This window comes from Centropristis striata, chromosome 8 (genome assembly GCF_030273125.1).
Source record: "Centropristis striata isolate RG_2023a ecotype Rhode Island chromosome 8, C.striata_1.0, whole genome shotgun sequence".
Lineage (NCBI taxonomy): Eukaryota > Metazoa > Chordata > Actinopteri > Perciformes > Serranidae > Centropristis > Centropristis striata.
In genome coordinates, this window is record NC_081524.1 from 13,275,927 (window position 1) to 13,288,812 (window position 12,886).

The following is a 12,886-nucleotide window of genomic DNA, read 5'->3' on the forward strand; positions in this document are numbered from 1 at the left end:
CTGTCATGCTGTTGGTCTTCACAAGCTCAAACAGCAAGCACTGTACAGCATAGTTAATCATTTACAAGGCTAAATATCTCAATCATCACAGCTAAATCCAAAATGCACATTTCAATCACAGTTTCCAGATTCCTCGCCAAATCAGGTCATCAACCGCACTTTTATTCTCACATTCATCTGAGCGACTTCACGTGCTGCCCATTGTTAAAGTGGGAGCACACCGCTCTAAAATGTAGAATCAGGGGGAACTTAAACACATCTTGACATAATCAATGGGAAATTTCCAAAAAACCACCATGAGTGAAAAGTGGCACGTCTATAACTACACCAAACACATCCCATTAATTTCACTCAGGAATGGCACATAAAACTATTTAAATGATCCTAAATAATACCCATCAACAGCAACATTCTCAATGTGCCAAAATCTTTATCAATACTTCCTCAGCCATTACCAGATGTCTGTGTGTTTCTCCCAGAGATTGGATGAAAACCAGTGCTAAGATAATATGAAAAAACACTTTTACATTCTGCTGTGGATGGAGGAAGCTATAGAGGTCACAGTCACACAGAAAAAAAGCCAGAGGGAGAGAAAAAAAAAATAGAAACACAGACAGAAGAACGAGTGCAGGGTCTCTTATCTACAAAGATCCGCTTCTGTCTACAACACAATACAGCAGGAAGAGACGTCCTCTTTCAAAATAAAAGCAAAAACATACTCTGTGTGTATTCTTACTGTACATATTTACACACGCATAAACAAACCGATGTGAGGGAGAACAGGACGGGTTCAGGTTGGGTTCATGTTATGGGCTATGGGCGTTAACTGGTGATACAATATGGGTTACCTATAGTGGAGAGAAAGCGTCTACACCTACAGAAGGTATAAAATCACTGCCCCCTCGCATGCTTTCCTCTCATACAGACTGCTGTTCTGCTCGTCTTATCGGTAGGAGGAGGTTGCTGATAAACAGGGTTGTCTCATGCATACAGTGTCGGAGATTCTACAGTGATTCACGTGCGTCAAAATAATCCAACAAATCCAGAGATGCAATGTGATATGATGATCTGCTCCTAGCTCCTTAAGAGAGGAGCTCCAAACAGGGGAGAGGGGTGTTGAAGTGAGTATGATGAGAGAGGATGTTAAGAGGTTGTGTCGAGATTTTGGGAGAGGTATCGGGGGAGTCGGAGTGGAGGGGGGCTTCCAGTCCCACAGATGAGGCCTGAGCAGTCAGGAACAGCTCAGTCTGAGCTCCAGAGGGTCTGGAGTCAATGTGGAGTTGTTTTTTCTCCGCCGGCACTGAGCATCATCCTGTAGAGAACCACTGAATGACGCAGCCTCGGAGATGCTTGTTCACACTCACTCACACACACCTTTGCCTGTTTCCACTCCAGTGGGGGGCTCTCTCTCTCTCTTTCTCTTAAATCGCTTAGAGTCAATTTTGTTTCATTTTTGTGTTTTTCGTTCATAGAAAAGGAGAGACAAGTGTAGTTCCTCGAGGTCTTTTGCAGAGTTGGTAAGAAGGCTGTTATATTGAAGTCTCCCACAGCTGAGGAGGCAGCAGGAGAGGAAACCACAGAAAGAAGGAAGGGATGGGAAAGAAAAGAAAGAAAGAAAAGACATTTTAACATTTGTCACTTCACTTCCTATTTACATAGGTTTGTCTTTGTAATGTTAATGACATACGATTTTATGAAATGTTTTATATTTTCTTTTCATTGCATACTTTAGTGAAATATTCTTTATGACAGCTGTGTGGAAGAACTATACAATGCCATTTTTTTTTACATTTTTAATGTCATAGTATACTATATATGTTTTATATATAAAAAAAAGAAATTATTGACACTATACAATAAGATTTTTTTATTTTTAAGGACATTTTTAATTAATTTTTAATGACATTTTTGTGATTTTTTATGGCATGCTATACTAAAAAATGTCATAGTATAGTTTGCCTCTACAAATGTTGGTATAATATGTCCTATCCTATGACATTTTTGGAAATTTGTAATGGCAAACTATACTTTAACATTATGACTGTTTTGTGACATAGTATATGATGACAATTTTGAAATATATTTTTTGTGACAGATTATATTAAGACATTTTTTTTTTTTTTATGGCAGACTATACTATGTCATTTATTAATGCATTCATGTTGTGTTTCATGTGCATAATAAAATGTATAAAAAACAAAAAAGGGTCTTAAAAGCCCTCAAAAGGTCCATATATACATAACTAGATATACATTTTTAAAAAAGCACAAGACAGACAATAAACGTTTCTGTCAGCAACAAGCTCAAGATACAGCTCCTGGTTGTGACTTATCCAGTTGGTCTATAGTTCAGTCTGGGGGCAAGAATTCAATTTTCTAACTACTTTATATATTAAGATAGTACATAATGACCTGCCATATTTTTTGCAGAACATCTACTGCATTGAAAATCACTCATCATGGCTAAATCCGTGTTGTAACGTGGCTTTAAATGATGTAATGTGCTCCACATTGATACTTGCCCTGGCACTCTGCCTGTTGGCTTTCCTCTGGTCATCGGGGAGGGGGGGCATGGGGTACGGGTATCTCCTGCTGGATGCAATAGATCCTGTAGAGGAAGTGGGAGACTTTGCAGGGGATAGCGTCCTGAGGAAAACAAGAGATGACATTATCAAAACATTGCCTCTTATGTTGTGGTTGGTTTCAGATTAAGTTGGCCAAAGACACAGATGGATAAATGAGGCGAGACTCAGGAGCTAATGTTAGATCTGTGACTTTGGGCAACAACCTCCTTGAGCTGCTCTAATTATTCACCTTGAGGTTGATCTTAAAAGCTCTAACTGCTGCTACAGAGTCAGGCAGACCCTGTTAAAAACAAGCGTGACCATAGTTCAGCTTTTAGGGGCAACCTCCGTACAGAGCACGGTTCCCAGCAGCGGTGTGGGCATAGTCATAGTTTCCTGCAACTCACATGCTGCACCCTGCCACAGCATTACTATTTCTCCATCATCGGGCACTGACACACAAACAGGCCAAAATTTGTACCTTTAGCCCAGGGGTGTCAAACTCAAATACACAATGGGCCAAAATGTAAAACTTGAATAAAATCGCGGGCCAACATTGAACAAATAAACCTTTTAATATATACCAAACATGTTTTGCTTTAACATTAAATATGGAACCAGCAACGCTTTTAAACATACAATATATAACTAAATAGTGCAGACATGCAAAATAAAATTTCAAATAAAAAACACATCAGTGTCATTAATTTATTAAATAAAAATTAAATAAAAATCGTGTGCCTCTTTTCTATTTGCATCCTTCTGATTTAAATATCAAAATAAACTTTTTCAACAGGTTAATAAATTCTGCCTTTCTTTCCTCCATTTTTGGGAAGGGGTAGCTGGGAGACAGCTCTAGCTTGAGGTTGCTATGACGACTGTCACAGAGGAGCGTTTCTGGGTCCTGTCCTGATTGACGCGCCAAAACAACAGCAGGGCATTGTGGGATTTGTAGTATTAGCGGTAAATGCGCCGTATAATACCGGCGGGTCAGCTTTTATAGTACAATAATAATATAATAATTTGGTATTGCCTCGCAGGCCGAATAAAATTACACTGTGGGCCAAATTTGGCCCACGGGCCAGAGTTTGACACCCCTGCTTTAGCCACTGTTATATGCCGCTTAAAGTAACTTCTGCTGTGAGCCTGTGTGTCATTTTCAAAAGTTGGATCAGTGTGAGCAGTGAGTCTGATGAGGTGACTGGGACAGCAGACCAGACCGGAGCTGGGTGACAACAACAGACTGTCCAGTGAAAACAACCACAGAGAGCCTGGCCCATGTACAGCAGCTTGTTTACACCACTGCTGTGTGGTGGTCAGAAACACCTGGATTGTAGTGGAGAGAGCTGGGGGGCGCTGGTTCCACAAGTGTTTTTCTAGAAAAAAAAATCCCATATAACTCTTTAACTTACAGTCACGGGAAAAAAGGGCTGATATCTGGCCATTTTCCATGGTTTTCATGATAATAACCAAAATCATTATTTAGAAAACCATGGAAAATGGCTAGATATCAGCTCTTAAATTAAACTCTTATGAGCTACTTTTTGTTGTTATCATTGTATTTGTACAAACAAATGTACCTTTAGTTGTACCAGGCATTAAAATGAACAAGAAAATGAAGAAAACAAGGGTGGTCTAATCATTTTTTCCATGACTGTATGCTTCCAGAGGATTGTGGGTCAGGAGAACATGTTTCATTTTTATCTCAATACTATCAACTTTATTTGAAAAAGTGTCAAAAGGGTCAAACCCTTTTGTAACTGGTGCCATGAGCATCAAAATATGAATAATTTGGAACCAGGACTCCTTGATGCAACTCTCCACATCTCCACTGTTTTAGACTGTTTCATCCTTCAGTGAATGTAATAATGGGGGGAGGGGCCTGAGTGTGCTCCTGGACACAGTGAAGGTCTATCCATTGCTGTGCTGATTGTAGAAGTGACAACCTGGTCTCACAGAAATCCGTGAAATAGCCACGGATTTCGCTTAACTCAAAATCCGTGGAATAGCCACGGAATCACTCAAATTTCCGTGAAACTGACACGGATTTCGCTACAATGCAAGTTAATGACAGTCATATCCCGTGGCTATTCCATTGATATCTTTTCCGATTGGTTTGTTCCAAGTCACGTGACTTTCAAGGTCCCAGCGGTCAGAACAAAAAACATGGCGGACAGTTCTCTCATTTTTTAGTGAAAATAATCAATATTTTGACTTAGTTTCTGCATAAAAATGGATTTTGATCACATTTCTAGCGAGAAATATATGTTTTATTTTCTAAATATTCACTCAGTGAATGTACATAATCACTTTGTATGTTGGAATAGCCACGGGATATGACTGTCGTTTCACGGAAATTTGAGCGATTCCGTGGCTATTCCACGGATTTTGAGTTAAGTGAAATCCGTGGCTATTTCACGGATTCCTGTGAGACCAGGTTGAGAAGTGAAGAAACAGTCACTAACACGGGACCAACGCTCTACAGAGAGAGAGCGTCCTCGTTAAGCAGATCTTGTAATTATTATTATTATTATTATTACGGACATGATCAGAGTGGAGGCCTCCAGTTTGCCACAGTGATGATGTCAGCGCAGCGCTCAAAATGTTTGGCTCGACAGTGACATCACACTGACGCAAAGACCTGGAGGTCACTGAGAGCGAGGCACGGTCGACATACAGACACTTACAGACAGAACGACACGCAACATGCAGAGGCAACAAGAGACTGAGGGGGAGAAGCAAAGAAGGGAATAAGGAGAAATTAGGAATAACATGATTATATAATAATAGCTGTCACACTAGCACAGGCAGTAAGGGCCATCAGAGTTTTGCAGGATGATTTGCTGGAAGAAAAAAAATCTGCAAAGTGAAGTGCAGCTAATAAAAAGAAACGAATGTCACTCAAACTAAAAGGAAGAATGACGTAAAATAGGATATTTTAATGTAAAGCACAAAAAGTATTTTAATACTCAGCAGCAACCCCTTTTAGGAACTTCAAGTCGCAACATGCCAGCTATAAATAACACTTTATCTGAGATTTTACTTTGAAATGTCCAGATTGGAGCTGAATGTTACTTTCCTTGACCAAGCCACAAATTAAATCAAAAGTGAGGGGGTTTTAGACAAGCGTGTGGGGTACAGGACATGGTCTGAGGTAATACCTAAGGTAAGGTCCTTGAGTGTTTCTATTCACATCTTCTACCCATTTAGTTACATCATAAAACTCTTTGAAGCGAGGGGTTAAATACCTGTGGGAGGGGGAGGGAGGGAGGGGGGTGATGGACACAAAACAAGGAGGGGGAGAAGAGAGAAAAAGGAAGGAAGGAAGGAAGGAAAAGAAATTGAAAAAGGACAGAAAATCTCCAGAAATAAGCGAGTGTTGGGAGGGAGAGAGGAAGAGGAAATATTTTAGGAAAGCAGAGCAGAGCAAAGATATTCTGAACAAACACCAAGATGCAATTGAGAAAATGGTGAGAAGATGACGGACAGACCTGTGTGTGGTTTCAGATGAAAACAGCACCATGGAAATCACAAACAACTGTGTCGTGTGTTACAGGCTCAGTTGCATATTGGTTACATGTCACATCATCATTCCAAGCGGCTCGCGGTCAGTCTCATGCTCGCAGTGAGAAAAGGTGCACTGCAGACAACTTTAAGGCCAAGACCTTCAAACCCACAAACAAACAAACCAACAGGCCAGGCTGGGAGGCAGCCGATGCATCCTGCTCATTCACAGTCAACAGGCAGATATGCGAACACTTTACTTAAGTAAAGTTAAAAAGACTCAGAGGTTTGGTAGAAAAGAGCACTGAGTTCACACTGAAGGAGGCAACGTGATCTCACTGTCTTGTGACTTAACAAGCTTGTGAGGCTCAGATACTTTTTTATAACTCTCTCCTGCTCTGATATAAAAATACATTTCTTGTATGAGTTGTGTGGTTATTTTACAGGCATACTACATATACATATATATTTATATATATATATGTATATATATACATATATATATACATATATATATACACTACCGGTCAAAAGTTTTAGAACACCCCAATTTTTCCAGTTTTTTATTGAAATTCAAGCCGTTCAAGTCCAATCAACAGCTTGAAAGGGTACAGAGGTAAGTGGTGAACTGCCAGAGGTATATAAAAAAAGGTAAGGTTAACCAAAACTGAAAAATAATGTACATTTCAGAATTATACAAGTAGGCCTTTTTCAGGGAACAAGAAAGGGGTTTAAAACTTAAAGCAGTTCTGCAGCAACGGAGGTTGATCAAGCCTTGAAAGTTGCTAAGTTGCTACCAATTCCTACAGGTGTCCCAACTTTTCTTGATCACTTACAACCTACAAGTTGCTCCACATTTAAGGGAACTTCTGCAACAGAGTTGGGAAGAACTTTCTGAAGAATATTTGGTTTCCATTGAGTGTGTTCAGCTGTTCTTTCTGTTAAGGTGCTACTTCCATGAGTCAACAGTTTAGAATACATTTTCCTTTCTAAACTGATTCTACAATTCATTTTTTATACTTCAATTGTTTATTTGTTATATGCATTAATTTCAGAGTACACTGAGACATTAAACTGCATCATTTTCAATAAAATTCTGGAAAAGTTGGAGTGTTCTAAAACTTTTGACCAGGAGTGTATATATATATATATATATATATATATATACAATGTGCGTGGGTCCATTCTGCATAACAAGTACTTTTACTTTTGATACTTTAAGTACATTTTGATGCTGATTCTTCTGTGCTTTTACTTCAGTAAGTTTTGAATGCAGGACTTTTATTTGTAGTGGAGTCATTTCAGTGTGTGGTATTAGTACTTTTACTTGAGTAAGGGATCTGAACACTTTTTCCTCCATTAATATTAAACGCTATGAAGACTTTGTAGCCTATCTGCAGTTTCTGACTACCTCTTTTCTGTAGGCTAATTGATGGTATTTAGGAAACACTGAAACGAATCTGGAGCATGAGGCGTGTGCTTGGTGCTGCTGTTTTCAGAACTTTATCATTCATTTATGTGGATGCTCACGTTGTTATCATTATGGTTATCATCAAGTTATCATTAAAGCTATTTTTGTGGTGTGAACAGCCCTTTATCGTCAACAAATCTAATGGGAAAAAAACAGCAGTAAACTGATCCTGCTGCTGTAACTGTACATTTTCTAGCAGAGATTGATAAAGTGCTCAGTCTGTGTGTCTGCTCTAAATACTCTCAAGGCTAACCAAGTGTGTATTCATCCATGGCTGAAAGTAGTTCCAAACAAAATGACTATTGATTATTTGATTGATGATTAGTTCGCCTTTTTTTTACTGACACATGTTGTTCCAATTGTTCCACATCTTCAGGAACAAGTGGAGAAATTACTAAATAACAATTAACATTGTTTGTTTTGGTCTTTTCATGGCATTTGTTGACATAAAAAATAAAATATAAACCATAACCATTACCTTTAAAAGAACCCAATAAGTCTGTTTTCCACTAGAGCTTTTCCTTATCTGAACATCTCATGTACAGTATTCATCAACCTCACAACGTGACCAACTCGCTGAAGGAACTTACTCTGTGGAGTTGGAGCGAGCGCGGAACTTCTTTCCTCTCAGTTTCTTGCGATTTCCGCTCAGATTTCCTGAAGAGAAACACAACATAAATAGACACTTTAAAAACAAACATATACAAACACATGAAAACTATTTTCTGGGGGCTGATGTTTAATGCAGAGAGAGAACATGTATAAAAAAGGCTGTGATGCGTTTGTTCCCAAAAACATATTTAGGAAAAAGCAGCACTTATTTCTTCTGAAGAATTTCTCGTGTTAGAGCTACATAAGTTTGGATAAAATTTACAATATTGCTCAAGGTATGAAATGTTTTCTTTTCTGTAATTCTTTTGGGTAAACAAACACTTTCTTTTTAAGACTCCCACATGAAATTCAGTGCATGTAGAGTCTGAGTGAGGAGCTGTGTGTTACCTTGCCACGAGTTGCTCCTCGGTCGCCCGTTTTCACAGATGTCAGCGATGTGTTTGGCATCTGGGATTCTCTCGCTCCATGAGTGGGATAGGCCATTAGACCTACACACACACACACACACGCATGGGCAGAATTATCAGTACATCGTCCGTCCAAGCTGCTACAAATCACAGCACGCTGTTCTGCTTCTGTTGCATTAGCGGAGACGAGGAGGGAAAGGCTGATTATGAGGACACCATTGCAGCAGATGGCAACATTATGAGCCGTGAAGCAATATCATGGCAGCTGAACGAGACATGATATGAGAAATGTCGTTAGGACATATTTCCAGCTCAATTATCCATCAGCAAAATGATCATAATTTAGAAAACATTTTGATCCAACTTCAAAATGTTCACAGCAAGAGACACATAATGAAAGCTGATATGAACACACTAGTGATTTAGATCAGTAGTTCTCAACCTTTTTGAGTCGCGACCTCCAATTTAACATGCATGTTGTCCGCGACCCCCGCTCACTGAACACAATCTCACATGCACAGTTCAGATCACCCAAAAAAGAAACAAAATGACCAAAATAAGGAAACAAAATGACCAAAAAAGACACAAATTGAACACAAAATAATAAAAAAACACACAAAAAAAGACTCAAAATGACCAAAAAACACACAAAATGACAAGAAAACACACAAAATGACCAAAAAAAGAAACAAAATGACCAAAATAAGACACAAAATGACCCCAAAAAGACAGAAAATGACCAAAAAAAGGGATCAAAATGACCAAAAAAGACACCAATTGACCACAAAATGATCAAAAAAAGACACAAAATGACTAAAAAAGACACAAATTGACCACAAAATGATCAAAAAAAGACACAAAATTACCAAATAACACACAAAATGACCAAAAAAAGACATTAAGTGACCAAAAAGACTAAAACACATTAACACATGAACACTTTAACACAGTGGAGACAGAGCTGACTTCCAAAATGATTTGGCGACCCCCAGAAATCATCTCGCGACCCCAATTGGGGTCCCGACCCCAAGGTTGAGAATAGCTGATTTAGAGCACCCAACACACACACACACACACACACACACACATACACAATTGCCAGCGAATTAATGAGTGAGGATGAAATGGCACACCTGAAGCCAAACAGTGAGATGTTCTGAGAAAAAAAGGATGGGATGGAGGGACTGAAGGACAAGGTGCAAATCTGCAGGTGCGACAGGCAGGCTGACCTCTTCTTGGAGCTGCAGCCGGAGTTTGTGCTGACACCCGGAGGCATGTCGCTGTATATTGAGTCTGCGTCCCCAGGCTTTGTGACATAGTCACCTGGGGGCATTTGCCTGGAAATACAAACAAAAGCTTTAAGATACAAAATCACAGCAATTAAGGAAATCCCCCTACAGATATTCTTACAAAGTTATTTATTGCAGATCTATGATGATTAAAAATGTTCTTGTTTTTATTTGAGCTGTAATTTTCACTTAATTTGTAAAGTGTCAGTTACTTCAGTAAAATTAGAAGCAATAAAATACCACTGTATACTAGAAAAAACCCTTATAGAACTCTCAAAACATGTACATTTCCTGTAAAATCAACATAAATGCAACACATTTTAAATAAAGTGTAAAGAGAGCAAACCGGCAGTATCTTCGGTGAACATCAGACTCATCTTTACGTCTCTGCTTGTAGCTCCTGTGAAGAGAAATACAAATATCCTCAGTGCAACAATATTACAACTTTAAAAAATCGAAGCAATATCGACTTTGCTATGAATGATTTTTTTGGTAGTGGCGGGTAGCTGGAACTGTTATCTATGCTCTCTTTAAAGCCACCAGACTTCACTGACAAAAACAGGCAATTTTAGTTTGCAGAACATGAGAATTAATGGTCCACCGCTGCCTCTGTTGGTTAGTTTGTTTGTTTTTGTGTAACTTGTTTGTTTGAAGCTCAGAGGGGACAGAGCTTTTTCTGTTGCAGCCCCCAGACTATGGAATGAGCTACCGTTACACATCAGACAAGCCTCCTCACTGTCCATTTTTAAAAGTCATCTTAAAACCTATTTTTATTCCTTGGCTTTTAACCACGCATGAGACTCTGCTCTTGTTTTTAGTGTTTTATGGTTTGCTTTTATTTATTGTTTTTTAAATTGTCTTTTAAAAAGCAATAAATCTATTTATTTTAGTGTTTATTTCCTGTTTTATTTATTTTATTGTCTCTTGTTCTGTTTGTTTATGTACAGCACTTTGTTGCGGCTGTTGTTGTTTTAAAGTGCTTTACAAATAAAGTTGAGTTGAGTTGAGTTGAGAACTTTGGTGAATCAGAAACAAACCATGAAAAACACAGAAGTCCCACAATAACACAACAAACTAACCCACAGAGGCAGCAGTAGAGCAGCAAATCCTGTGTTCGATGAGGTAAATGACTGTTTTTGTCAGAGGGGTCTGGTGGTTTGAAAGAGTCTTCAGATCCCTCCACTTAAATTGGGGAAATAACCATATTTGGTAATTTCAGCGGACATCCAAAACAGGGTCCCAAAGCCTCTCTGTGAGGTCATAGGACCACATGGTTTTCTCCCAGCCAATCAGCGAAGATCAGGAAAGTCACAGATAGTGACACCATGGCATCTGACCAATCAGTATAATAATAAAATACTACTACTTCTAATAATAATAATAATTATTATTATTTTTTCCTCATCTGGATCCTCGGTGCCTTGCTATGTCTCTACACTGTCAATCAATATGTGCTGTGTGTGTGTTTGTGTGCTTGTATGACTAAATGCGTGTGTGCATGTTTGTGTATGTATACTTACAAATGTGTATGTGGGGGAGGGAGGGGTGGGTTTTGTCATTTTTATTGTTTGTTTTTATTCTTTTTTTTTATAAAGCACCTTGTGTTGCATTTTTATGTATGAAAAGCGCTATATAAATAAAGTTTGATTTGATTTTGATAATAATAATAATAATAATAATAATAATAATAATAATGACAATCATAGTAATAAAAATAATAATTGAATTGACCTCGATTTGCAACATAAAAGAATCTAACATTTTGGAAAATAGTAACAAAAGTAAAAGTCTAAAAATTAATATCCTTGGATAACACTTTTAAGGTAGAAATATTCAATTGTTCAATCAAGTATTTCAATGAGTGGCCTATTAGGGCTGAACTTAAACAGGGCTGTCTGAATATAGCATGTACATATAGCGATTTGTTTAGGTGCCTAAAATACATTTTGCTGCTGCCCACGTCAATTAGCATTCATGTCAGTACTACTGCCTGATTCTCACAATCCAAATTGAAACAATCTAAACTATCCCTTCAAGACCTAAGATTATTGTCTGGTTCACAAGAAGGAAAATTGTCTTATTTTCCCAACCACTGATACACTGCAAAAAATGAAAAGTTGGGTGAACTCAAAATTTCAAGGCAACAAACTTCGATAAAATTTTAAGTTGGACAATTAAACTAAATATTTTAAGTTTTGTTTTTGAGTTTGCTCAACTCTGAATTTCTCTGGCACGATTGTAACGCCGCTATGAAATGTCAGCTAACGTTGTGACCACAATTTTGAGTTAGCATTGATACGCTAATGGCTACTCTTGTTGCTGTAACAAGCAGCGCCGCTAGCATCATTTAGCCGCTAACGTCAGTTAGCCGCTAGCATCAGTTAGCCGCTAGCATCAGTTAGCCGCTAGCTTTCGCTAATGACAGAATTTCACAACAAAGAAATAAGAGTTATCAGAACTATTGTCCCTTGTTGTGAACCCCAACTTAAAGATATAAGTAACAACAACTCACCAACTTGTTTTTGAGCAGACAACTGGCTTCCTTTGTTGTGCTAACTTACATTATTGCCCTAAATGTCAATCATTTATATTTCCAAGTTTTACCAAATTAAATCACTGTTTTAGGCCAAAAAATACAAGTTGGCTTTTTTGCAGTGTAAAAATCTTCACACAGGGACACTCACTTGTAACACCAGGCCGTCACAGCCAGAATGAGGGCGAGGAAGAGGATGGAGCTTGTGATGGCCCCGATGATGATGTTGGTGCTGGTGATACCTGAGACAGAGGGAGAGAGAAGAGTGGGGAGGCCAGTGTGTGTTAATTGAATGTGTATCTCTTGTTTCCTGAATCAGGTGGACACAAGGGGATACACAAACCACAAAACACTGCAGCAGAACACAAAAACACAGAACATTTAGCAGGAAAAGTGTAAAAGGAGAACAAGGGGGGCGAAACTGAGAACAACCACACTGCTGTCACCCCTCAGCACGACTCTGAGGGGAACATTACATGTGCAGTCAGTTCCCAAACAGGTCAACAT

The 12,886-nt window shown here is 38.6% G+C and overlaps 1 protein-coding gene across 2 annotated transcripts in view; it reads right to left on the minus strand.

Annotated features, from left to right (window-relative positions):
* adam22 (ADAM metallopeptidase domain 22) overlaps positions 1–12,886 on the minus strand; it is a 90,692-nt gene that overhangs the window by 1,826 nt on the left and 75,980 nt on the right. The window contains exons 25-31 of one of the 2 annotated variants that reach the window (XM_059340304.1): positions 12,531–12,621; positions 10,193–10,246; positions 9,787–9,894; positions 8,538–8,638; positions 8,129–8,195; positions 2,522–2,645; positions 1–1,550 (exon numbers count right to left, since the gene is read on the minus strand). The exon at positions 1–1,550 is cut by the window's left edge and continues 1,826 nt beyond it. In XM_059340304.1, coding sequence (XP_059196287.1) covers positions 1,530–1,550; positions 2,522–2,645; positions 8,129–8,195; positions 8,538–8,638; positions 9,787–9,894; positions 10,193–10,246; positions 12,531–12,621 — 566 coding nt within the window. In that variant the 3' untranslated portion in view covers positions 1–1,529. Of the gene's footprint in view, positions 1,551–2,521; positions 2,646–8,128; positions 8,196–8,537; positions 8,639–9,690; positions 9,895–10,192; positions 10,247–12,530; positions 12,622–12,886 lie in introns of both variants that reach the window. The other variant, XM_059340302.1, reaches the window with a different exon arrangement.